General features: G+C 42.4%; 1 protein-coding gene across 3 annotated transcripts; it reads right to left on the bottom strand.

Annotated features, from left to right (window-relative positions):
* Nucleotides 1-27663, bottom strand: Extl2 (exostosin like glycosyltransferase 2). 3 transcript variants are annotated; one of them, XM_042674876.1, is made up of 6 exons: nucleotides 27457-27663; nucleotides 26912-27002; nucleotides 24769-24846; nucleotides 6846-7273; nucleotides 5530-5600; nucleotides 1-1030 (listed from the first exon to the last, which is right to left on the bottom strand). In XM_042674876.1, the coding sequence occupies exons 3-6, from the start codon at nucleotides 24798-24800 to the stop codon at nucleotides 545-547; spliced, it is 1017 nt and encodes a 338-aa protein (XP_042530810.1). In that variant the 5' UTR covers nucleotides 24801-24846; nucleotides 26912-27002; nucleotides 27457-27663; the 3' UTR covers nucleotides 1-544. The 3 variants fall into 3 exon arrangements, with proteins under 3 accessions (XP_042530810.1, XP_042530803.1, XP_042530819.1); XM_042674869.1 differs by having other exon boundaries at nucleotides 27478-27663; XM_042674885.1 differs by lacking the exon at nucleotides 26912-27002 and having other exon boundaries at nucleotides 27478-27663.
* Nucleotides 27664-27800: the final 137 nt, after the last annotated feature.

Genomic DNA, 27800 nt, shown 5'->3' with positions numbered 1-27800 from the left:
TGTGAGCTTTTACTTAAGTCATTCTTTCAGAAGTTATTTTATACATGTTTATAAAACACAGACTTTATGTAAAACATAAGGAATTGATAGACATTAGCAAGGTCAAACTCAGTAACAAAATGCAATAACAGTTTTCTCCCAGCTGCCCACTGATGCATATAAGAAACTGCATTTTGGAGTGATTCATGCAATTAATGCTGACAAAATGCAAGCAAACAACTAGACACTGTTGCTCTATGACACTTACCCTCTCAATCCCAGCAGGCTAGTCAACGAACATCAAAGCACTGATGACTATATCAAAACCACAGTCAGAAGGGCCATGGGGGAAGCAAGGGGAACGACAAAAGTTCCTTTTCACATGGGATTAAAATGTTCTTTAATGGCTTTTCCCTGCACTTCGGGCTTTTGCTCAAGAGGCATTTCAGGCTTCTCATGAAAACAATCAACTGGCTGGATGCTGGTGGCTCACGGCTATAATCCTAGCTACTCAGGAGGCTGAGATCTAAAGATAGTAGTGCCAAGTTTTTCCTCTGCTTCCCTTTCACATTTTACTTTTGTGATTGGCATATGGAAAACCAAACTGAGATATCATAATGTTGGAGTATTTTAGGGGCATGCCATCATAGATATTAACAAGCTTATTTAAGCAGTAAGACCTCTGCAGAAAGTGCTCAGCTCGATGCCACATGCCTGAATAGCCATTGGTTTCCTTTTCCAGATTAATTATATTTACAGGCTTCACAAATACCCCTGAAGTCTTTCCAATGTGCTTGGTGATGATGAAATTCATGGCGATATCATCACAATTCTGAGTTTCATCTATCAGAGCATGGAGGGCTGCAGGCTGTCTCTGGAAGAGTTCCAGATATTTGCTACTGAAGAATGAGGCTCCAATCAGCACCATAGAGTACTGGTCTCCATTTACCAACCCTGGTGCTTGTAGTTCAAATCCGCCGTAATTATAGATACCTGAGGACGTGGAGACATGCTTTCGAGGCACAAATCCTACAATTTGGTCAGGGAATTGCTGAAAAGGGAAAAAAAGAATAAGTAAGTGTGAGATTTCTTTAAAGACACAGCGAGGTTGGGCGCCAGTGACTTATGCCTGTAATCCTAGCTACTTAAGTGGCTGAGATCTTAAGATCAAGGTTAAAGGCAGCCCAGCAGACAAATCTTGAGACTCTTATCTCTAGTTAAGTACCAAAAAACTGGAAGTGGAGCTTTAGCCTTGAGTGCAAAAACTAAGAAACAGTGCCCAGGCCTTGACTTCAAGCCCCAGGACATGCACACACGCACAAACGTGCATATATACATAGCGAGACTATCCATTTATTACGAAGAGAATAAACCTGATTTGTCGACTTTTCCTTCTTCCCTATTTCTGCATCCTAACTTCATCTAACTCTGGGCTACTTCATAAATTTAATGTCCTTGAAGGTCACTGTTGATTTTCTTAATGTTTTATGTTGCTAGGGTGAGGTGCTTTATACCCATAAGTTCCCCTAAGTACAGGAAAGTGGAGGTCGTGAGAATCTCTAAGGCCAGTATAGACAAAAACATGAGATCTTCACTGAAAAATAACTAAAACAAAGAGGACTATGGGTAGAGGAACTGCATCGAAGACAGAATCCTGAGCTAAAAACCTAGGACCACAAGAAAACAAAAATAGTAATTTTAATCTCTCTTTTTTTTGGGGGGGGGTCTGGTCGTGGGGCCTGAACTCTGGGCCTGGGCGCTGTCCCTCTGCTCTTCAGCTCAAGGCTAGCACTCTACCACTTGAGCCACAGCGCCACTTCTGGCTTTTTTCTTTTTGCTTATGTGGTGCTGAGGAATCGAACCCAGGGCCTCATGCATGCAAGGCAAGCACTCTACCACTGAGCCACCTTCCCAGCCCCAATTTTAATCTCTTTTTGACTCGAGTATTTCCTTTTTTTTTTGGTCAGTTGTGGGCTTGGAACTCTGGGCCTGAGCGCTGTCCCTCAGCTCTTCAGCTCAAGGCTAGCACTCTACCACTTGAGCTACAGCGCCATATCCGATTTTCTGGTGGTTTATTGGAGATAAAAGTTTCAAGGGGGGCTGGGAAGGTGGCTCAGTGGTAGAGCGCTTGCCTTGCATGCCTGAGGCCCTGGGTTCAATTCCTCAGCACCACATAAGCAAAACGAAAAAAGCCGGAAGTGGCGCTGTGGCTCAAGTGGTAGAGCGCTAGCCTTGAGCTGAAGAGCTGAGGGACAACGCCCAGGCCCAGAGTTCAAGCCCCACGACCGGACCCAAAAACAAAACAAAACAAAACCAAAAAAAAAGAGTTTCAAGGACTTTCTTGCTAGGGCTGGCTTTGAACTTCGATCCTCAGACCTCAGCCTCCTGAGTAGCTAGGATTACAGGTGTGAGCCACCAGCACCGGCTTTTAGTATTTCCTTCTTAAAAACATGAGATAATATAAGATATATATGGTATATATATATGATAACTATGTGATACACATATAAGATTTATATTGATAATATTTATTTATTTTTTTTTTTGGGTCTGGTCGTGGGGCCTGAACTCTGGGCCTGGGCGCTGTCCCTCAGCTCTTCAGCTCAAGGCTAGCGCTCTACCACTTGAGCCACAGCACCACTTCCAGCTTTTTTTTTTTTTTTTTCTTATGTGGTGCTGAGGAATTGAACCCAGGGCCTCGAGCATGCAAGGCAAGTGCTCTACCACTGAGACACCTTCCCAGCCCCTATATTGATAATATTTCTTATATATGACATATATGTTACATATAATGTCTTCTACATCTCATATGTATTATATATAAATCTTATATCTTATATTTATATATAGCTAATTTCTTATATACATATATAAATCCTATATATCTATATCTAATATTATATATATATATGCATGTATGCATAGACATCCAAGTGGGAAATGTGTCAAGAACTTTGAGGACATAAGATAGTAAACCACTTAATATTATTAGGTTGAGACAAGGAAAAACAAAATTCAATCAAAGCAAAAGAAAACAACACTGACTCAGGAGAAAGGGATAAGGGCTTGATGCGTTAAAACTTTAGTTCAAAATTAATTCAAGTTCCATTCACTAAATCTCCTATGGATGAACTCAGCCTAGGGAGGTTCAGCACAGACAGGGAGCAGGGAGTCACCAGTCAACACGCTGAGAAAGCTGTAAATGCAGCAAGGATAGCCAATGAGACGTTGGCGGTGCAGAGACACCTGTGTTGCTGGAGGCAAGGAGGAAGGTTGGTGGATGGGGAATAAAGGCCTGGGGGCTTCAGAGAAATGCCCTTGACAAGGCAGAGAATGAAGGGGCTTTCACAGCTGGATGGAGGAGGGGCTGGGGACAGCAGTGAGGATGGAGGAACAGATAGTACAGGCCCAGAGGTGCACACTGAGTCTCTCCTCTTGTCCACGTGCTCTAATTTACTCCACAAGGAACTCCTGTCACTCGTGGAAGGAATCAGATTATCTTACTGGAAATTATACTCTTGCTAGTTGCTGACTAAAACTTTAAAAATCCTGTTCATACCTCTCTTTTATTTTTTCAGTACTGGGGTTGGCACCTAGGGCCTCGTGCTTACTAAGCTGGGCTCTATTACGGAGCCATGCCTCCAGCTCTGTTGTTCCATGGTTATTTTTAGGACAGGATTTTGCTTCCCACCTAGGTGCAAGCCCCCAGCCTTGATCTGTCTATTTTGAGGCTCCTTGTGGCTGGAATCACATATACACCCACCTCATACAGCTTGGACTTTTCTGCCAGGAAGTCTGTGTGTGTGTGTGTGTGTGTGTGTGTGTGTGTGTGTGTGTGCGTGCACGCATGCGCGCACATGCAGGCGCAAATGTGCATACATGTGCACACACTAGTCCTGGAGCTTGAACTCAGGGTCTGGTCATTGTTTCTCTGAGCTTTTGGCTCAATACTAGCACTGTATCTCTGTTGTAGGGCTACCAGAGCTTTACTCTGGCTTTTTGGTAGTTAACTGGAGAAAAAGAATCTCATGGACTTTCCTGACCAGGCTGGCTTTGAACTGTGATTCTCAGATCTCAGCCTCCTGAGTAGCCAGGATGACAGGCATGAGCCACTGGTGCCTGGCTGAAAAAGTTCTTTTAAGCTCAGAGCTTTTCTCGCCAGGAAGTTTGATCTGCACAGATGTGCTGTGCCCCCTCCCCGCTCCTACCTCTGTACCAGGGTTTGAAATCAGGGCCTCACACATTCTTGCTGGATGTTTTTACATTCAGGGCTGGCACTCTACCATTTGAGTCATACCTATAGGTTGATCTTTTGCTGGTTATTTGGAGGAAAAAAGTTTCCCAGTTTCGTCTGCCCAGTCTGGTTTTGAACCATGAACAATTCCTCCTCAGGGACTAGGATTCTAGGTATGGGCCATCAGAGAACAGTTTATGTTTATCTTTAACTATGATTTACTTAGATAATTCATAATCCTCATATTGTGCCTGCCTTCATCTTTACATTTGGAGTAGGTTGATTTTTATTTTTTAAATAGAAATCTCACAGTTGATGTTTTACTTTAGTACTTTTAGCCTAAAAAGCTTTTATTTATAGGACTGGGAAAAGCTACTAATCTAAACTGCTGACATAATTCATCAGCAATGCAGGCATGAAGTTAAGACCACAGATTTCAGAAGGCTGCTATATACATGGAACTGTGACAACCTACCATTCATGCTAATAAAGGAATTATTACAGTACAAATGAGACCATGTATGGTACAGCCTTGAGAGTATCTGAATGCAGTTCTGATCTCAGGTAATTATAGTGCAACTTGTAAAAGTTAGTTATGATTAGTACTACATATTCGACAGAGTGCTAGTGACAACATATGCTCATTTAGGATTTAGGAAAAAAAAATAAAGGAAACTAATACCTGACAGTCAAATGGCAAATGCAGACATTTCTAAACTGGTATTGCATTTTTTGAGATAATAAATTCATTCTCAAAAAGCTTTTTAAAAATGTTGATACAGTTGGGTGCTAGTGGCTGTAATCCTAGCTACTCAGGAGGCTCAGATCTGAGGATCATAGTTCAAAGTCAGCCTGAGCAATAAAGTCTGCAGGACTTTTACCTCTTATTAACCACACACACAAAAAAAGTGCTGTGGCTTAAGTGGTAGAGCACTAGCCTTGAGCACAAAGGCCCAAGGACAGGCCCAGGCCCTAAGTTCAAGACCTAGGACCAACACACACATACACACACACACAGAAGTATATTTCTCATTCAAGACACTTGTCTATGGCTTGTAGAAATGATCTCTTTTCATCTTTCCTGTGTCAAATGAGTTCTCAGTTGTTCTCTAGGAGATAATTCCAGCTATTCTTCCCTATACTTCCCAATATTAAACCAACTTTCAAAATGGCTTAATTCAGCTCTGGAAATCTTGATCAGCTTACGATGATTTCGTTTATGTTTTAGAAATATACTGCTTAAGATGTTTTGAGTAACTCCCACATTAAACTATAGCATATTGATTTAAGCATTGGATAAGTTTTAGCAACATTACCTGCCACACTGAGAAAGCAAAAACAAGATCCTGGGCACTAATGAGTGTATCGTCATCCACCATTAACACCGCTGAAACGAAAGGAAAATAAATTTACATTGAACCCTTTGGAATTGAAAACAAAAGCAATAAGATACAATTGTATCTAAATAGATCATTTAAATGAAGTATTTTCTGATCCAGTTAGTGAGTAATAACTGTCTTCTGATAGATTTATTTAGTAGAAAATATTCTTTTTGAGTTATAATTGATTTCATAATAGCCCCAGAGGGAAATAAGCAGATAATTAGCATCCATCATCCTAGAAACTAATGGAGCTTAAAACAAATAAAATTTCTTATAAGCAAATTACAACCTCATGAAAGGGTTACAAATAGGAGGAAGAGAGTGACAAAAACGTATGAAGCATAAGCTAAACAGCATCTTACTACTTTTGCTATAATTAATCATGTATATTATAGCATTTGTCAAACTTTTTTTATTGTAACAATATTGCTTCTTTGTTACTGCTGCAAGATATATGTAATTTCCTCACCAGCAAACTGCTCTTTGAAATCTTGGAAACTTCCTTCAGCTTTTCAAAGTGTTCTGTGTGTGTGTGTGTATGTGTGTGTGTGTATGCGCACGTGTGCACGCACCAGTACTAAGGCTTGAACTGAGGGTCTGGGTGCAGTCCTTGAACTTTTTTTTATTGTCAAGGTGATGTGCAGTTACATAAAGTTACAGTTACATAAAGTAATAAGTACATTTCTTGTCAAACTTGTTACTCTATCCCTCATTTTTCTCCTACTTTCCCTCCCCCTGAATCCCTTCCCCTCAAGTTGTACCGATCATTTCCAACATATTGTCTTGTGAATATAGTTGTTGCATGGGTCACACAAAGCTCCTTCAACTTTTTTCTTCAAAGCTAGCGCTCTACTACTTGAGCTACAGCTCCACTTCTGGCTTTTTGGAGGTTAATTGGAGATAAGAGTCTCAGAAAACCTAGGCTGGTGGCTCACACCTGTAACCCCTAGCTACTCAGGAGGCTGAAATCTGAGGATTATGGTTTGAAGCCAGCCAGGGCAGCAAAGTCTGTGAGACTCTGATCTCTAATAAACTGTGGGGGGGTGGGGGGGAGGAGGAGAAGGAGGAAGAGTCTCAGAGACTTTTCCTGCCTAAGCTGGCTTTGAATTTCAATCCTCAGATCTCAGCCTCCTGTAGCTAGGATTACAGGTATGAGCCACTAGTGCCCAGAGAGACAACTGTTTTGCAAGAATCCCGAATCCACATCCCTACATCTGCCCTATCAGACTTACATTTCAGCCCTAACTCACCTTTGGTTTCCAGTTCTGGGAAGACCTGTAATCGATTTCTCATTCTGTTTGTGGTTTGCGGTTTGAAGATCACAGGGACAGGGTGTGGCCCGAGAGAGTTCCACAACTCATCTGGCCCTTTCTCTCCAACATTGTTCCACACCACGATCACTTTGTGGAGGTGAGGGACTGCCTGATAATGATTTAGAAGTCTTAACAAGAGATCCGTTCTGTTGTACGTCTGCATAATGAGAGTAAAGGAATCCAGGGGGGGCTTGCCCTGGGGTTTCATCTCCCGACGCAGGGTGAGGATCTTGTCTTCTTTGATATTTGGAAGTAGGTTGGTCAGAGCTCCAGCCACGAGCAGTAACACAAGGATGACCACCAGAGAGAAACGTAGTACCCGGATCCCCATGACTCTCCCAGGAAGCTTGCAGACGGGGCAACACCTGGAACAGATATGGGAGTGCAAGCCAGATCGTGAGCATTTCTGTGAGTAGTCAGTGTGTTTTTATGCCTTTTCAACCAGGATAGAGATCCATCTTAAGTTGGTCTTTTTCTCTGTTGGTCTTTTTCTCCATGTCAGTATTGGGGCTTGAATGCACAGCCTCATGCTCTCACTTGGTTTTTCCACTCCAGGCTGGGGGGGGGGGGGGGGGGGGAGGCTGTACCACTTGAGCCACATCTCCATCCTAGCTTTTTGCTGGCTAATTGGAGCCAAGTCTCCTGGGTTATTCTGTTCAGGCTGGCTTTGAACCAGGATTCTCAGATCTTAACCTCCTCAGTAGCTAGGATGACAGGTGTGAGCGAACTGGCCACTCTTTTTGATAGGGTGATTTGGCAACATTTCCTTCTTTTTTTTTGGGTCCGGTCATGTGGCCTGGACTCTGGGCCTAGGCGCTGTCCCTCAGCTCTTCAGCTCAAGGCTAGCGCTCTACCACTTGAGCCACAGCACCACTTCCGGCTTTTTTCTTTTTGCTTATGTGGTGCTGAGGAATCGAACCCAGGGCCTCATGCATGCAAGGCAAGTGCTCTACCACTGAGCCACCTTCCCAGCCCCAACATTTCCTTCTTTTGGAGACCATTTGTTTTGTAGTGGTATACCAAATAAGAATTAGTTTTTTCCTTTTTTAATCGCTAAAAATCTGGATCCGATGGGCTGGGAAGGTGGCTCAGTGGTAGAGCACTTGCCTTGCATGCATGAGGCCCTGGGTTCGATTCCTCAGCACCACATAAGCAAAAAGAAAAAAGCCGGAAGTGGTGCTGTGGCTCAAGTGGCTAGAGTGCTAGCCTTGAGCTGAAGAGCTGAGGGACAGCGCCCAGGCCCAGAGTTCAGGCCCCACGACTGGACACCCCCCACCCCCCAAAAAAAATCTGGATCCGAGGTTATTGTATCTCCACATTTTCTTATTATTGTCAATGAATTCTACATGGTGGGTTTCATTTTAACCTGTCCATAAGTATGTACAATGTACTTTGATCAGATTCACTTCCTTCTTTCTCTCCCTCCTCACTGCTTCTATCCAGAGAATATTTTTTAAATGAGATTATAGTTCTTTCAGAGAGACTGGGTAATCCAAGGCTTTAACATCATCCGTTTATGAGACGTCCCTACGAGAATGGAGAACTCCCAGAACAAGTGCATACAATCCATGATGTAATAGTGTACTGAGTAACATCCAAGCGAAGAAAGAGCTTATTTTATTTTGTGCTTTCTGGAACAGGATATTGCTTTGTAGTTCAGATCAGCCTCAATCTGACTTACATTGCTGAGGCTGGCCTAGAACTCATGATCCTCCAGCCTCTGCTTCCTGACTGCTGAGATTACAGGTATGCTCCACCCTGTCTGGCCTCAGGAAGAGTTTATTGAGAAGAATGTGTCCAGCAATACTTCTTAACAATCCAGATTTGAAAAGCAATGTTCCCTTCACAGTGGAGTGCTCTTAAGGGCTCTTAGAAGCCCTTAAGGGGCTTCTAAGGTTATTCTGTTTTATATTTTTTCTGTAGTTTGTTCTATTAAGAAAAGCACTTTTGTGTTTGCATTTCTATCATGGCCTCACTCCTAAGATATGAATAAATTGAATTATGTTTTAAGCAACCTCAGCTCTACTGTGATTATTTTTCAAGGACAGCAATTTAAGGCATTAGAATAGAATATTTTCATTTCAAGTATTCTCTTACTAAAACAACACATACCACTAGTATATCCAACTTAAAGCAAGCCACATGAATTCATAATCTTGATTCAAAGACCTTGAAAGTCCTTTTAACACTGAATTAAAAACAGGTTCCTTAAATCAGTTTCAGTTCTGCATAAAAATGGTCAGTTGGAAACCCTGAAGAGTAAAGAGTATTTTGCCAACTGCTTTAAATAATGCAAGCAAGAATCAAGATCTTTGTCTAGATGAGGGTATTATAAAACATGTATAAGTTGTTTCCGGTCTCTAACTAGTAATAACTCACTACTTGGAAATCTGGTGCAGAAAAAACTAATGGAACTTATTCTATCTTACTATAAATATATGTCAAAGACACTCAAATGGCTATTTTACTTTTATCTGCACTTTTTAAGGAGTTTATATTGGCTGTGGCCAATATGGAAATTTTCTCTTTCAAATACTTTCTAATCCCTTATATTACCTGTATCAGAAAGGTTTCCAGAGGTATGAATAATTTATGACTTCAGAATTAGAGTATAAATATTTAATTTCATATTTACTAAGTACTGAAATCCAAGAAAATTATGCAAATCTTTTTAGTTTGCGTAGGAAAGCCAGGATCCAACAACCCCCAGAGAAGTGGTTTAGGCTCAAGTGATAAGAGTTGATAAGAGCGCTAGTCTGGAGTAAAAGATGCTCAGAGACAGCACCCAAGCACGCTTCAAACTCCACAGGACGGGTACAAAAAAAGTGAATAATACCTAGTCTATGAAGCAATAGTTACATATTCTCTCACATATGTTTTTAAATGGACAAGCCTATTTGAACTTACACAGACTTGCCATTCACAATAGCTACCAAGTTACCTAGGAAGAATGCTGTAGAAGAATCTTTTTTCCTTCAAGGTTACTTTCTTTAGATTGGAAGAATGATAATTATCCCGAGAGAAGCTGTAAACACGTTTTGTTCGTGCCAGAACAGAGAATGAAGGAAGATTAGCGGTGGCCTCTGGCTCCTAAGGTAGAAAAGCAATGAGCAACTTGATGACATAAAAGGAGAAGCTGTCATTTCATCCTGGTGCTACAGATGGTAGAAGAATGATACTATTCTGCCATTTCACCATGAGATCGGCTTGTTACTGCACAGACTGTTTCTCTTCAGGCTCATCCTCCAGAATTTATATGTGTTTGCCTGAAAACATATGATCTTAGGGTGCAGATGCTCAAAAAAAGAACTGTATTTGCCAAGAGATAAAGTCATTTCAAGGTACAATGTAGAGGTCAATTCAAAATCTGCATTTTCCTACAGTGAATCTGCATAATGAAAAGTTGGAAGAGATAGTTGTACAAGGGGTAAGCAGTTTCTGGCCAGGTTTGTTTATTTATTTAGTGCTAATACCGGGGATTCAACCCAGGGCCTAGATTCTTCTATCCCTTAGCCTTTTCACACAAGGCTAGTGCTCTACCATAGGAGCCATAGCTCCAGTTCTGGTGTTTTGTTGGTTAATTGTAGATAAGAATCTCCATGGAGGGCTGGGAAGGTGGTTCAGTGGTAGAGCACTTGCCTTGCATGCCTGAGGCCCTGGGTTCGATTCCTCAGCACCACATAAGCAAAAAGAAAAAAGCTGGAAGTGGTGCTGTGGCTCAAGTGGTAGAGCATGTTAGCCTTGAGCTGAAGAGCTGAGGGACAGAGCCCAGGCCCAGAGTTCAGGCCCCACGACCGGACACCCCCCCCCCCAAAAAAAAAAAAAAAAAAAAGAATCTCCATGAACTTTCCTGTCCAGGCTGGCCTTGAACCTTGATCCTCAGATCTCTACCTCCAGAGTTAGCTAGGATTGCAGGGGTGAGCCACTGGTACCTGGTTTGGTCACGTTTACTGTATGCAGATGATAGAAATCATTCAAACAGAGGCCAAGGGGTGGGTACCTATATACGGGGAGCTGATGAATAGCTTCCTGTATTGGTTTGTGCTACTTACCAAGAAAACGCTTCCATCCACTTCTCTGCTCCCTCATATCTCTCACACATTACCAGCACTGAGAGCGTGTTTTCACAGCTCTGGGTACTCAGTGCTCCAGTGAACTCTGAACATAGTGCTATTAGACCTTGCATCCATATTTCACAACAGTGCCTCTAGCTTTTCTCTCAGCATGCAATTTCTGCCCGTCTTCATAGTCCAGAACAGTGACTGGCTCATTTTTTGCACTTGTGTTTTTATTTCTTGTTAGGTTAATGGAATGTGGCAATCTCTGTTTACATTATTTTAACCTTTAAAATGGATGCCTAAAAACATTGAACCGAATAAACTCAAATGCAAATTGGGGCCCAATTAGGACTAAATAGTAGGTAAGAAATGTTTCCTACATAACACACCTGGGACATCATGTGAGAAAAAGCAATCTTTTCAGTGCAACTAAAATGTCTCCATCTTGTAAGCAGCCACCATTGTATACTGATATTTCCTGGTACCAATATTTACTGGAATCATTTGCTTCTTAACTTCAATTGTAAATATCGTCTATGCTGTTTGTGATCAGCCAGTCATAACAGCTATATAAATCTTGGTCAACAAAGTTCAAGAGCAGATGCTCTTTGGGTGAGAACTTTCCACTGACTTTACAGACCTCTCCGTCTATAACTGTCAGCAGCCCAGCCTCAGACCCATTCACAACCCTGTTCCCTGTCAGCTATAATGGGAAAAATGTGCATGGTTGCTTCCAAAAGGACAGCCATCCCTCTCCTTATGGACCTTTCATGGATGGTTAGAATGCTTTCTAAGTTTCCCTGTATTACCATCACCCTGGCAACCAATTGGAAAGAAATTGTGAAAAGGGACATCACTTCTTGAATTAGGATAAAAACCAAGCAGGAACCCTCCTTCCTCCACCCCCATCCTGAGTGCCTGCCTAGCCTCTGGAAAGAGTGGCAGAGTACCCCCCTGTACAGAAGTAAGATGCCTTGATGAAATCTATTATCTGTGTGCCTATTCATTTTCTGACACTAGAGGTAGGGTCAACAAGTTGGGGGACTTGTCTGAGACCTTCATTCTATCTGGGAAGCAGAAAGCTCACTTCCCTCTTTCAGGAGATGCCTGGTTATAACAGCTCAGGGGTTCGGCTGGCACCAGTGACTTCCTGGATCAGAGAAGAAACCTGTACTCTTGGAGAAGAGCTCTAAAGACACATATTGCAGGGCTGGGAAGTTGGCTCAGTGGTAGAGTGCTTGCCTAGTATGCCTGAGGCCCTGGGTTCGATTCCTCAGCACCACATAAGCAAAAAGAAAAAAAAAGCCGGAAGTGGGGCTGTGGCTCAAGTGGTAGAGCGCTAGCCTTGAGCTGAAGAGCTGAGGGACAGCGCCCAGGCCCAGAGTTTAGGCCCCATGACTGGACCCCCCCCCCCCCAAAAAAAGACACATTGCAATGATCATAGAAGCTTATGCATAGACCCGCGCAAGTAGCATCACGGGAGTGACAAAATATTGCACTGGTGGTTGGAATGAGAGGTGTTGGGTAGAACAAAAGGGAGGATGGAGTTCCAATCTGCAGTACTATAGCAACCCCTTGTGACTGAAGGCAGTGTCGGATCTGAATCTCACTGAAGTCCAGCGGCCTGCCAATCTGCGGAGGTGCCTAAGCTCCTGGGTGGATGGAGCACAGTGGAGCTGACACTGACTAGGTGTAAGGGAGTGTAAGAAATCTCTGGGGAAACAAAAGAAAACTGTTTCCTTAAGCGCTAAATTAAAATCAAAATGGTCAAGAAATGGAAAAATAAAAGGAGTGAGCAAGTAAGCAGGCTAGGAGGGACCACGATAAAATACCTTCCAAGAGTCTCCTAGGGGAAAATGTTAAATTAAAATGACATATTGTTTTATCAAGACTCAGGGGCTGATCTTAGAACCAGATATCCTTTGGACTGGGTTTGACAAGTATGAACCACTCATGTACATCTGCTAAAAGCTAGTCATTCAGAAAAAAAAAATTATGTTCTCTGCAGGAAATAGGATCCTCCAAAATATTAAAAATAGTTCTGCTTCCCTTCAAGGTTAAAGCAGAGAAGAAGCCAGTGGAGACAGAGCCTCCTGGCTGAAATCTACCGTCTTTCCATTTCTCCCTTAATTCCCCTTGGCTCAGGCACCTCAGTTGACTTCCCCCCTTCCTCCCTCCCATTCCCCTATTCCTTTCCCTCACCACCCTAAGAACCATACCTCTAAGTCATTGGAAACCTCCCCGCTTTCCTCAATGGGCCATGGGGATAAAAAAGATCCTTCCTTTTATACACCCACTGACTTCTGTGAGAGAAATCCCAGGGAATGGGAGCCTGCCTGTCCAGCTCCTCACACCCCCAGACACTCCAGGGCTGGGGTGAACCCCAGACCCCAAGTACTCTCAAGCAGCACTCTGGATGGTCCGAGATGAGAGTAGGAGGCTGCGCTGTTATGTTGGGACCAAGACAATGGGCTTCACCTCTTTTTCTCAGAGGATCTCCCTGTCCTCCCCTTCCCCCCACCTCCAGGGCAATAAGCAAAAAAAGAACAGAGTTTCCACTACTGGGCAATCTGGGGGATGAAGGCAGTTGATGATGCCTTGGGTCCCCGAGGCACTGGTCTTAGGACCAGGTGTAAAAAGGCAAGAACAGGGAGTGTCCTTGTGTGTTTCCAACAGTCACACATCTGTGGAGTAGAAGAGGTAGAGGGTCATGAACTTGACCTCTAGCCCACGGCTATCACGCATATCACCCTTCGCTTTTACTACTGTGGTCAAACGAAGTCTTAGATCTCCCCTTTTCACCCCCACATCTTTCCAAAGATACTCTGCACTGAAATGTTTTTTGAGCATTACTCCCCTAGAAGGCTCCTGGTGAGTGCACCAATTTGCTTAGGAAGGAAATCATCATTTGTTAGACAATATTACACTCGTGAATTTCCCCAAGGAGGCTTAGGCAGTAACAATAATCAGAAACTCGACTGCTTAAGCAGGCAAGCAGCAGGCAGAATTTAAACTGATAAAAGTCTTAACCTAGTTGACAAGTGAAAATATAGCTTGGGATCTGACAGTGACAAAAACGGTATACTTCAGGATGACTGGCATAGAAGGAAATCCAAGTCAGCCCACCATTGCCCACAGTGAGTCTCTGCTATTAAAACTTTGTGACATAACTCGAATTTACTTCACTGTACATTAAAGAGTGTCAGAAATAAAACATCAAAGGCCATTTCTCTTCACAGGCTTTTTCAGAATTCAATAGCCATATCACTGTATTTTATACTATACTGTTTTGAGAATAGTGGGTTCTTTGGTTTTTGTACTGTGGATTGAATTCAGGGCTTTGCATATGCTAGGTAGGTACTCTATGACTTGAGTCAGATGTCCGGCTCCTTTGGTTCATGGGGTTTGAACTCAGGCCTGGGCGCTGTCCCTGAGCTCTTCAGCACAAGGCTAGTGCTCTACCACTTCCAGTGCCACTTCTACTTTTCTGAGTGGTTTATTGGCGATAAGAGGCTCACGAATTTTCCTGACCGCTGTCTTTGAACTATGATCCTCAGATCTCAGCCTCCTGAGTAGCTAGGATTACAGGTGTGAGGGTCCTTTGGCTATTTTTAGATTGGGTCTTGCTTTTTGCTCTGGCTGGCTTAGATTGTAATCCTCCTACTCCTGTTTCCTCATGTTGGTGGGGATGACAAATGTGAACAACTGTGCTACCCCAGCCATTGTTTCCCCTGTAGCTGGGACCACAGGCATGAACCACCACACTCAGTCATTGGTTGAGACGAAGTGTTGCAAAGTTCTGCTAGGGCTGTCTTTTATCTGTGATTTCCCCAATCTCTACCTCTCAAGTAGCTAGAATGACAAGTGTGAGCCAATGCTTACAGCTGGGGAATACTTTCTGACTTTAAAACTTCACCTTTATCTAGGAAATTCATTCTTATCATTGTAATCTTAGGAAGGACATATAGCTTTCCTCACCTACAAATTCTACACTATTCTTCTAACATGTTTCCTCTTACTTTTTTTCCCCTAAGCATATGTTTTTACTAGAATCTTCTTTACTCCTATTACTTTCCTCACAAAGCAAAGTAGTGTTAATTATACACACAGTAAAGAACAGGAACAAACTTAAAACAATAAAAAGGACAATGTAGTATGACCGATTAATCTTGGGATCTTACTGTATTAATGACTAATAGCTATATGTTGGATTATCTTAGGGAAAGTTAACTATGCAATGGACTATTAAGAGTAAAAATATATCCATCTTTCTACTGCCAGTATAACTCTGTGTGTGTAGTGGGGGGCACTGGCAGTACTGGGGCTTGAACTCAGGGCCTCAAGCTTTTACACTCAAGCTGGCACTCTACCACTTCAGCCATAGTTCCCCTACTAGCCTTTTATTGGTTAAAGTGGAGATAGGAGTCTTAAGAACTTTTCTGCCTACGTTGGCTTTAAATCCCTATCTTTAGCTCTTAGCTTCCTGAGTAGCCTGGATTACAGGCATGAGTCACCAGTGTGTAGCTCATTGACCATTATTTAAACCTGTACATCATTAGGAGTCCTAGGAGTCCTTGCCCTACTTTTACTACTTTTTTTTTTTTGAAGCTAGAGCTCTGAAATGGAATAGCTAAAGCTTATTGGAAAACAGCTCTACAAGAAGAGATAGATGGTATGACAAGAGGTCATGTCTCAGTGGAAGCTGTAAGGAAAACACTTCTGTATGGATTACATGCCATGCCAAGCCTGCTGCCAGCAGCTAGGCTGAGGGAGCCCTTTCTGTATGGTCAAATCAAGTTAGAATGAACCAGGCAGCCTTTAAAACAGGGATTCTGGTGATTTACTAACTTGGCCTCTCTCTTTCCCATCCCAATTCTACTCTTAGGTCCTAGCAAAAGCTGCCAACCAATCGTGTGGCATTTTCAATGTTTCTTCTTCCCTTTCCTACTCGAGGCTTCATATTTCCTCAAAACTGCTTCAGGCAGCCCCTATCAATGGATTAGAGCTTATTTTATCATCACCGATATGAGGGGCACAACATAAGTATTGCATAATTTGTAAAGTAAAACCTGTCTCTTCAATCCAGCCATTTGTCACTGAGGCAGACGGTGAGTGCTTCTCTACTTTCTAAGTACACAAGCATGAAAGATGGGAAAGGAACGTTCTTTCTAATCTTGTAACTTTCTTTTGGAATTGTCTATTAATTGGAACTGATGATGATGATGATGATGATGATGATGATATCAACCCAACACACATATATTAGTGTGAGAGTGAGGGTAACTTTCTTCCTAAAAACGCTGAAGACTTGTGAGGATTGAACAAGTCATATCCTAAGAAGAAAGCTAGAAATAGAAAAGCAATTTTAGCTCAGTACAGTGCAATGTACAATTTGTTCCAGAAATGGGTCAAAAAAGAGACCAAGTACATCTGCACATGTATTATTTGTACCATTCCATAATACTGGAACTTTTCATTTAAACCACTATCAGTTTTAGTTATAGGAAAATGGAGGGGGTGGACAGTGGTCAGGATCATTATACCACAGATCCTTAGACTATTTTATAGAACATATCCCTTTTCACCAATACTGGTTTTCCAAAATTACTTCTGTAAGAGAAATGAGATTTCATACATATGAATTAGACTTGTTAAGTATTTTTGGATGCTAAATCTAAGCTAGAAACAATCCCAAATGCATGTGAGTTTTCTCATTTATTTCAAGGAAGTTAAAATACCCATAGTATCCACCAGTCAACAAATACTGACAGGTGTTTTGCACGTGCCCAGCATTGTCACATATAGTGAGCAGCAGACAAAGCTTCTGCCCTCACTGAGCCTAGCAAGAGTAATGACAGTGCTTCATAACTTCCCTCTCTCCTTCTACAATTCTTCAAATAAGCAATATATCAAAAATTTTTAAAGGGAAGAGCACGAGAGGCTCATGCCTTGTAATTCTAACAACTCAGGAGGCTGTGATCTGAAGATCATTGTTCAAAGCCAACTAGGGCAAGAAAATCCACAAGACTCTTTTTTTTTTTTTTTTTTTTTGGTCCAGTTGTGGGGCCTGAACTCTGGGCCTGGGCGCTGTCCCTCAGCTCTTCAGCTCTACCACTTGAGCCACAGTGCCACTTCCGGGTTTTTTCTTTTTGCTTATGTGGTGCTGAGGAATCGAACCCAGGGCGCAGGCATGCAAGGCAAGTGCTCTACCACTGAGCCACCTTCCCAGCCCCTCCACAAGACTCTTATCTCCAATTAACCACCAGAAAACCAGAAGGGGAGCTATGGCTCAAAGTGGTAGAGTCTTGAGTAAAAAGAGGTTAGGGAAAGCGCCCCGGCCCTGAGTTCAGGCTCTATGAAAGACAAAAAAAAAAATATCCAGAAGAGGAGGTGTGGTTCAAGTGGTAGAGCACTAGCCTTGAGCAAAAAAAAATTCAGGGACAGTGTGCAGGCCAGGAGTTCATGCCCCAGGATTGGCGTGCATGTGCGTGTGCACACACATGCACATACACACACATACACACACACTTAAAGGAAAGAAAACAATTTCACTCTGTTCTGTAAATGGGGTAGTTGAGTCAACCTAGTAAAAGAACTTACTGAGTCAAGGAAGACTGGTAGTGAGTCAGAATCAAACCCTTGACACTTATACTTCAGCCACTTTGACTTATCTTTATCTCCTGCATGGTCTTGACTTTCAACTAAATTCTAGTCTATAAGAAATTTCAGATACTTGATATTGAAGTTGGGGGTACAGCTAATTGGCAGAGGGCAGGGGTCCATGCTTAGAACACGTGAAGCCAGAGGTTCAATCACTAGCACCAAGAAAAAAAGATGGGCACAGGTACGTTTGTTGACTTCATTCTACAGTCTGGACTCTTATATCAAGGGATCTACAAATCCTGGCTCAAGTAAGAACTTCTGTTTCCAAAGAAAAGAAAAGCACATCCAAAGAAAATCATGTTCCTTAGATAAAAACACTGGCATTTCATCCATGTTCATACTAGCATCACTTACAAAATGCAGAAGCCACCTAAATGTCCACAGATAAGCCAGTCAGAAAATGTCCCCAAAGGACTCCTTCTCAGCCTTGAAAAGGAAAGGAATTCTAATACATGCTCCAATATACAGGATGTCTTCAGGACATGCTGTGTGACACATGTCCATTCCCTCAAAAAGACAAATACTGTATGACTTCATGCAATTCATAGAAATAGAAAATGGATTTATTGCTAGGGGCAAGAGGTAGGAGGAAATAAACTACTGTTCAGTGTGTGTTGGTGGGAATCTGCTTTGTTCTCACTTTCCTAACAGATGGTTCCCTGAGCAGGAACAGTGTTCCCTGGAGGATTCTCACCCTCAGGGATGCTAGATTTCTCTTTCTTAGCTCTCTTCATTTCCTCTCTTTCCCCTTCCTCCCCAGCGGCTTACTGACAGCCAGTTGGTCCTTCTTGCTTACTATACCAGAACAGCGGCTGGAATGGGACCCAGAGCCCTGGGTTACCACTGCCTCACAGAAATGTAAGGGAGGCTAGGTCTTGATCTAGGTCTATATATTGACTTGACTGGTAAACTCAGTTTTAAGACCACTGGAAACCTCTTCCCGCTTCTCCCTTTCCTGTCTTTTTTCCCTTTCTGCAACAGTGGCTTTCAGAGAGCCAGAGTCCGTTGAGGCTACTAACAGGGGTGCAGAAGCCCCCTCCCCCCCATCTACCCTCTTCCCTCAGTGGTTAAACTGTGGCTTGTGCGGGGCTAGAAGCAATCTTTACTGACTGGATTGGTAAATTCTATTGTAAGCCCCATTACCTCTAATCTTCCTTCTCCTTTTCCCTATCTCTGTTGACTTGCAGACCAGAGACTACTTGCTATTCAACCACCTATGCCCACCAACTGCCATTTCTCCTGCCAGCACCTTCTCTGGGAATGTGAGATAAGGATTCTGGTTTTCCTCTTGATAGGCCCTTGAGAGGGAAACGTCCAGTGCACAGGTGGGGACCTTTCTAGCTGATTGGTTTTTGGGGATGCCCAGCCTCTCAGTGGAGGACCAGTTGGCCTTGACTTAGTATTCTGGAGCGCCCTATTATTGGTTCTTGGTCATCATTCCTTTTCCTCACTGCCCTCTACATGGGGTCACAACAGTCCACTCTGACTGACAGCATTTTGAGAATGATGTAGGTTGGGTTCTGGGGACCCCTCGTAGGTTCCCTCTCAAAGGATAGATGTTCTGGGCTTGAAACCAGATCTAATCAAAGAAACGTATCTGCTTTTGTGTAGAAATGCGGCCTCAGCATCAAATGGACAATTACAAAATCAAAAAATGTAACTGCTTAGAAATTTGGCCTCAGTTCCAATTGGGTAATTGCAATCACTGGTCTGAAGATAGAACTTTTGAGTCCGCAATATTGCAAGATATAAGTAACTTTCTCCAACAGAATGGCAATCGGTCAGAGGTTCCCTAAGCCCAAGCCATTTTCCCTTCCTTGCTCTTATAACTGCATTCTTCCTTTCTGTGGTCCAGATTTTCTGAGCTGAACCTGTCTGTCCTCTCTAAGCAAACTCCCTCTGTTGACCTTTACCCCTGTACCTGCCAAGCCCGTGTGTCTGACACAGGGTAGGGATGGGCATGGGCATATGCCTCCAAAGATAAAGCAACATTCTTACAAGCTAACAACCCTAAAACTCCAAAAGCTAGACTAGGGCCCCCTAACTTCCCAACAAGAGCTAGTTAATGTGAAATATGGCTATTGGGTCTAAGTTACGTCATCTTGTCCTCACTGCCATCTTGGCATCTTAATAGATGACAGGGGCTTTTCACCCAGTTCCAAAAACCCTAGAGGTATAATAGGTCATTTTTAAATTATGGTTATGTCATGTTGCTTAGCTAGCTCCAGGATAACTGATTGTTTTCCCTAGACTGTTTGCTTTGCTTGTGTATAACCCTTTTGTTAGGTTTGGTTTCCCCACACCAATCATGTGGTTTTTGCCTTTATAAGCTTTGTGCTAGTTACATTCAGGGCTGCAGGTTCTTTAGGACATAGCCCACTTATAGTCGCCAGTTTTCTAATAAGGACTCTTGATTCAACCTCTTAAAGTGTGGCTTCTCTGTATCTCACTGATCCAATTCCTGTATAACACTTGGAAGCCCCACCGAGATCCCAGGGCTAACATAGCACTTGGGTCCCTTGAAACCACTGGCAGGTAGCCTTGGAGATTGGGCTAGGGAGGATGGGCACTCCACAGAGGAGGCACCCCCTGAGATGTTCTAGGACCTTGTGGCCTTTCTTCCACTCCAACAGCATGCCAGACATGCTACTAAATCAGGAGCTACTCAGGAGACCTCCTGAGGTAAGTTCCTATTTTTAACTATTTCTGTTTTTTGGAGATCGAGCTTTCTGGGCTGTTGTAGAAGGGGATCCAATGTAATACAAATCATACAATCAATTTGTATGCTAATGTGCCTTGCTTGCAAAGCTGATAAACATATTCTGTGTTTGGTTATGTAAGTCTTGGTTATCCTTAAAAGGAAGAGATTCTGTTTGTTGGCAAAAGTATTTGTTTTTAATTTTTTGTTTTTCTAACACTGACCCTGTGGTTCTATAGTGCTATGGGCAAAATATATTTTGTCATTGGAATTCCAGGAAACTTACAGCTGGTGTTCATTTTTAAGACTAAGCATGGTTTAAGACCTTTGTGCAAAAGTGTGTATGTGTGTAAATATGTTCAAAGTAATCTGCTATTTTGATACAAAATCTGTCAGCATGGTGTGAGTAAAAGTAGTCTTTTCTATCAAACAGAAGTGCTTCTATTTTGTAGGTGATTTTTTTTTTGGTATTGATATTTCCTGAAATTGTTTACTTTTTCACTTCAATTGTAACTATTTTCTATGCTGCTTGTGACCAGCTGCCAGCTGAGGAATGTGAATCTTGGGTAGAAGGAGTTAACTGCCAAGTGTGCTGGGTATTACAGAAGAGTTTTTACCAATGGAAGCAGCAGTAAAAGGAATGAGACCCCGTTTGGAGTGGGAGCTTTCCACTCACCTCTTCGTCCTCCAACTGCATCTGCCAGCCACCAAATTCCCAGCCCCACTCCCAGAAAACTGTAAACCTTTAAAAAAAAGTTAGAGAATAGGCCCTTTTTTAATCTTGGTAATCAATCACACTTACAATGTGAACCTAACTCCTTGACAAGGAGAAGGGACAGGTTGGATTGGGATAAAAACTTAGCAAACTGCTCTGCCCAGTGTACCTGCCTAGCTCTGGGTAGAGTAAGGGTATTGCACCCTTTTGAACAAAAGTAAACTTGCCTTGACTAAATTCCCTGTATCGCTTATGTGTCAATTTATTCATTTCTGACACCAGAGAGTCATTCTGCAGATCTAAAGTAACCAAAAGTTAAATGGGCTCCACAGGCCAAAAAGAAAAAAATGGGCCGTTTTAAGCTCAAATCGTAAAAGTCATCAGATTTGGGTGTGAACAAATATGTCAAAGAGTTATTATATTACATTAAGAAAAGCTATGTTGAGTTCAAAATTTTCTAGGAAGTAATCTAAAATATAAATTAAAGAAATACCAGTAAGGAGATAAAGGAATATAAAGAAAAAGAAGTTAATAAGGAAAGTTTTGTGAAAGGGAATTGAGGAAACAAAACTTATCCTTTAGATAAGAAAGAGTTTGGGAAGGAAGAAATGTCTTAAATGTTTGTTTCAAAATGGAAAAAAGGAAAAATGAACACTAACCACAGAACACTTGAGTAACTGATAGTAAATTGCTCCTCCTAGCATCCCAAAGGATAAATATGGGTGGCAGGATACACTCTCTCTCTAGGACTCTGCCTTTCTGCTTGTTTGTTTGTTATCAATAAAGTTCTGCAAAGTTTACAAAGTAAACATTGCATAGTTGGTATGTAATTAAGTTGACTATGATTTTAAAACTTATCTAAAGATTTTTCCTAAGGTCAAAATTATTACACTAATGTAAAACCAGTATCCCAGTCTTTATGTCCATCTATGAAAGTAATTGTTTAAGTGTTTATGTCAAGGTCCATCAAATGATTACATTTTAAATGAGTATGCAAAACTAAAAAGCTAATATGTCTGTTTCCCAAATTTTATTTATTTTTGTCGGTTGTGGGGCTTGAACTCTGGGCCTAGATGCTGTCCCTGAGCTCTTCAGTGAGTGGTCTACCATTTGAGCCACAGTGCCACTTCTGGTTTTCTGGTGGTTTATTGGAGATAAAAGTCTCACGGACTTTCCTGCCCAGGCTGGCTTTGAACCATGATCCTCAGATCTGTCTCCTGAGTAGCTAGGATTATAGGCATGAACCACAAGTGCCCGGCTATTTCTGAAATTTTTAAGCCACCTTGGATACAGAGCTCCTGCATTCTTTGTTGCAATAAAAAAAAAAAGTGACATCTACAATGGTTTTAATCTTTTTGTTGTTGTTTGTCGTGGGCTTGAACTCTGGGCTTGGGTGCTGTCCCTCTGCTCTTCAGCTCAAGGTCAGAGCTCTACCGCTTGAGCCACAGCACTACTTCTGGTTTTCTGGTGGCTCATTGGAGATAAGTCTCATGGACTTTCCTGCCCAGACTGGCTTTGAACCACGATCCTTAGATCTCAGCCTCCTGGGTAACTAGGACTACAGGTGTGAGCCACTGGCGCCTGGCTTGGTTTTAATCTTAATTAGTATCCTAAACTGCTATTTATAATTAAAAAAACTAACTTGTTTAATTAGTTACTGTTTTAAAACTTCAATAATGACTACTGTTAAGTCCTGTTATTATAGATTTGATCTTTTGCAACATTTACAGTCAGACCCACAGAGGGATAAATAGCTCTTACAAGTATTTATTGGTCAAACTTAATTTTTATTCTTAATAAATTTAAGGTAAGCCCTGCTTAAAAACGAATTCTATTGATTTCCTGGTTGCCTCAATTGGAAATAAGAGGCTCTATTGGCACTGACTTACACCCAACCTGCCATTCTCGCCCCCTCTAGTGGGAGATGTGGCCAACTGGGACAGCTCATCTCAGCAACAAGTAAAATACACTAACTAGGACATTATCCCAGAAAGGATAAGGAACCTCGAAGATCCACCCCAACAATCCTGGTGACTAGGGACCATGAGAGGTGGTTGGGAAGAACTGCTCAGATAAGAGGCAATGGTGTCTGATCCTGAATGGAGCCACTTGTGCTTGTCCCTTCAAAAGTATTCAAAGCCAGAGAGCAAAAGAAAATAGTTCATAAGCATGTGTATCATGCCCATAACTGTCTACCTCTTGGAGTCAGAGTAGCTTGCCTTAGCATCTTCCTGTGTCTCCCATCCATACTAGGCAGCCATTTATATACAGGAAATGATTAATGCCTTATTAAGGCCCTTATCCACTCCAATCCATCCCTAGCCTCTAACTGTTGGAACTGTACAAAGCCAGGCCCCGTACAATATCTGGGTGTTATTCTTAACCAGTCTACCATGCTCTTCCCTACCCAGTTGCCAGAAACCTTAGACACTTCCTTCCTGCCTCCAGTCTAGTTATATGGAAATTCTTCCTGTAATGGGCCACAACTGGGTTTGTGCTCCAAATGGAACTTTTCTGGCTTGTGGTGAAGGTGTGTTCTCCTATGTCATTCATATCAACTGGTCGTACCACCTTGTCAGCCTTTTGCCTGATCTCAACTCAATTGTAGGAGAATCTTGGTGGATGATGGGAATCACTCCAGTGGACCTCCTGGTAGGATTCCCTCTCATAGTAGTCCCACTAGCTGGCTCCTCTATTAGGACCTGTAACAGACATCCTCTTACTCCTTCTTGGACCTTGTTTTCTTAACCTTTTTCAAAGGTTTCTATTTAACAGGATAACAGCCCTCACTCAGGACACAAACTGGGAGCAAGCCAAGGCCATTCTATTACTGCAGGCAACTGGAGGCTTCATTTACACTGCCTTGGGCTGGGAAGGTGGCTCAGTGGTAGAGCGCTTGCCTTGCATGCCTGAGGCCCTGGGTTCGATTCCTCAGCACCACATAAGCAAAAAGAAAAAAAAGAGCCAGAAGTGGCACTGTGGCTCGAGTGGTAGAGTGCTAGCCTTGAGCTGAAGAGCTGAGGGACAGCGCCCAGGCCCAGAGTTCAGGCCCCACAACCAGACCCAAAAAAAAAGAAATCATTTATACTGCCCTGCCCTGCCCTGTCCAGCACAGACCCAGACCCTAAAGACCCCAGCCTCAGGGATTCCTCGACATCTCCATGTCAGCAGGAAGTAGCCAGAAGAGACCATGAGGTATCTCAACTTTTTCATACCTTTTCAGGGTCTCAAATGATGAAAATCTGCTTTGTTCTCATAACCCCATGTTGCTCCTATGGCCCACTGACCACCCTTCCCCAGCGACCCCTCGTGATTCTCAGGAACTTTACCCTTGACCTTATCTGAACGTGCAGGATTGTCAGCATCAGAAGGACACCCCTTCCATAAATCCCCAACACAACAGGACAAAGGCATTCTAAAGAAGGATCTCATGCTTGCATGTATAAAAACCTAACACCCTCTACACTGCAGCAATGATTAAAGCCTGTTCCTGAGGTCTCTGCCTTCTTTCTGTCCTTTTGTCCACTTGATCTTTTCTCACACTCATGACTCAGTCGCCTAACAGGTATAAAGTTCCAGTTTTGCAAGATGAAAAAATGTTCTGGCAACAAGTTCAACAGCAATGTCAAAATATTCAACAGTGGTGAACTATACATTTGAAAATAGATAAGATGGTAAAACTTCTGCCACATTAAAAACAAGACAAACTCAAAATTTGCTACTTACCGCATTCTGTTATTGATTTTTATTTTAAACATTCCTTATGGCTTCAATGTTTGGTTGGAACAAGCTAGTGTCTTGACACTATGAAGAGAAATCAAAGAATGTTCAGTGAATTTTTGTTTTTTTGCTTAACCAGCAGGAAATTAGCAAATGCTTTTTAAAAATTTTATTATGAAAATACTGTACAGAGGGGTTACAATTACATGAGCAAGGTAATCAAGCATCGTTATCAAGCGTATCAAGCTTATCAATGCTTATCAAGCATTGTTGCCTCCTCCTTTGTTTACCCTTACCATCCCTGCCAGCAAATGCTTTGAATTATCTTCAAGTTATAATTTTCTGTTATGCTTTCTCAAAATGACCTCTAAGCAATGAGGTGGGTAATGACTTTTTGCTCATTGGTGCTAACACGGCTATATTTTGCTTACATCTTTCTTTTGAGGATCTGGAAGCAAAATAAATTGACATCATTTCCACTATCTAATGCTTACACATTTAAAATCCAGAGCATACAGGGCAGGGAGCAGAACCTCTTATTATGTCAACAATTTGCATTGGAATTCAATTTCTAAAATCCATGCATGTGTACTCTTATTTACTACCACAATTCCTTTTTATATCAGCAGCAATCCACAGGCATTCAACTGGAAGAATTAAAATAAACCCCCCATCCCCTCCAAGGAAAAACTATAGGGTCTAAAACAGGGTTGTAGATAAATAAATGACAGGGTGGAATCCTTTCCATTCTTGCTGACCATTGCTAAAAGGAGCTGGATTTTTTTTTTTTAATCCATGTAGTGTATTTGCAGCTAAACCAAGGCAATAGATGATATCAAAATATTTAAAACTTCAAAATAGAATACATTTACTAGTTTCTGCATCTATTTAGTTTATACTTTGACAAACCCACTTCATCTTGTAACCTATGAAAGAAATGAGAATTCTGACTAGAGTCTTCCAAGATACTTTATTGATTAAAGAATGGCAAGACAATTACCACCAAAATAGTGCTGAAGAATCAATTCTGGTTTTCCAAGGTCATGCTTTTCCATGGTAAAAATTATTGCAGATGGGCTGGGAAGTTGGCTCAGTGGTAGAGTGCTTGCCTCCCATGCATAAGGCCCTAGGTTTGATTCCTCAGCACCACAGAAAAAAGCTGGAAGTGGCGCTGTGGCTCAAGTGGTAGGGTGCTAGCCTTGAGCTGAAGAGCTAAGGGACAGTGTCTAGGCCCAGAGTTCAGCCCGCACAACAGGCCCCCCGCCTCCTCCCCAAAATTATTGTAGAGCAAAGGAATGAATTAGTATTTTCAGAAAAACTCATTCAGTGTCAGACTCCTCTACCTCCCTTTCTTCACATTTTTCATTATATTTCCAGGGAAACAATTTCAGCTTAGTTAGCTTTATGGTCCCAGTACCCAGCCCTACATATGGTAAATATTCATTGAATGACTACTGGATGAATCCCACTTAGACATGACAACATGTATAGGTTAACATGTATGGGACAAGTTAGTTTTTCAAGATGTAAATGTGAAGCACAGCAGAAAAATTTTGCTCACAGAACTTTTCCTGATTTAAACATGTTATGAACAAAAGTGCCTTCAGTGTTAAGTACTGGTGGTCGTGGTTCATGTCCATAATCCTAGCTACTTAGGAGGCTGAGATAGGAGGCTTGAGGTTGGAAGCCAGCCTAGTCAAGATAGACCACAAAAATCTTATCTCCAAAAGAAAACTAGATGTGTGAAGCTGCGGCTCAAGTGCTAAAGCCATCAGCCTTGAACAGAACAAGCTAAGGGACAGTGCCCAGGTGCTGAGTTCATTGTTGAACTTGGTTGTCGAATGCTGTCCCAAATTTAAGAGATGTGAGCAGCACTGCTACTTTTTTAAATGAGAAGATTCTCATGGGAATTCCTATTTTTATATCTTTGGGAATGTGAAAATTTGGGAGGCTCTGGAAACTGATAAAAGGGGAAAAGTTAAACTTTGTTTTTTATTTTTCCAGTGTATTTCGAAACTATTTGGTAAAAGATAATGCAGGTTTCTCCATAAACCAGCTAAGCAAATTCAATTGGTAGCTGTACAAGGGAAAATACAACATTTCTTTTCAAAGGCAGGATATAAAAGCAGGTGCTCATATTGCAGCTGACCTTGATGAGTTCAGAACATGCTGGAAATCAATCGCTGGAATGTGATTATTGATATATGTTACTGCTCACATCATATGGAAATAAAGCCGTTCTGGAGGAGGAAAAAAAAATCCAACTGTAATGGAAATACTTCTCATAAAACTACCTTGTCTGCATCTCCTTAAGGGTTTTCCCAGCAATGCAGTACAATTCAAAGTCGACTGCAAAATGTGAAAGCCTTTTTTAAAAAACAAACAAACCACAAAACAAGTGAATGCTGCTACATGAAAATGATTTCTGCCCAAATTATAATGCGAAGGAAAGCAAAAACCAAGGCTCCCCCACCCTGAACTTACATATATGCTTTCTACACAGCAGTTTTAAAACATGAACATTAAAAAAACACCAAACCCTGCAGAGTATCTTCAAAAACCAAGCCACTGAATTACTGGACGAAGTTCCCCCAGAAATGAAGGGTAAAAGGCACACATGCTCAGCGCGGCCCCCCCCAGGCCCCCCGCAGCCCCCCGCAGGGGAAGGCGCACGGCCCCCGGGTGTCCGCTCACCGCAGCGGGCCGCGCACTCACTCGTTCGTTCGCAGCTCCGGGACCTCCCGCGGCAGAGGCGTCTGTCCGGCTTTTTTTTTTTTTTTCTTTTTCCCACCCCTTTTAAAATTTAATCTTTTTCTGGGGTTTTTCTTCCTCTAAACCAAGCAGCGTGGTGGTTTTTTCCGGGACCGGTCGCCGGAGAGGCGCCTCCCGCCCGCAGAGAGCGCGCGGGGAACCGGGGCGGGGGGGTGGGGGGGGAGCGGGAGGAGGGTCCCCCGAGTGGCCACCCCCCTCCTCCGGTGACGCTCCACTTCCTGTTACACTAAAGGCATCCCCGAGAAGCTGGGTCTTGTAGTTTCCAA

This window comes from Dipodomys spectabilis, unplaced genomic scaffold (genome assembly GCF_019054845.1).
Source record: "Dipodomys spectabilis isolate Male_0828 unplaced genomic scaffold, ASM1905484v1 ptg000002l, whole genome shotgun sequence".
Taxonomy (NCBI): domain Eukaryota; kingdom Metazoa; phylum Chordata; class Mammalia; order Rodentia; family Heteromyidae; genus Dipodomys; species Dipodomys spectabilis.
Note: the sequence above shows the minus strand (reverse complement) of the source record. Positions and strands in the feature narration are given on the sequence as shown.

Excerpts from the sequence above, each read along its gene's own strand:
- Extl2 (XM_042674876.1), bottom strand. The coding sequence starts at position 24,800 with ATGTTTAAAATAAAAATCAATAACAGAATGCG. Across the intron at positions 7,274-24,768 it reads AAAATCAATAACAGAATGCG|GTGTTGCCCCGTCTGCAAGC; the intron begins GTAAGTAGCAAA and ends TATCTGTTCCAG. Across the intron at positions 1,031-5,529 it reads TTGCTTTCTCAGTGTGGCAG|CAATTCCCTGACCAAATTGT; the intron begins GTAATGTTGCTA and ends TTCCCTTTTCAG.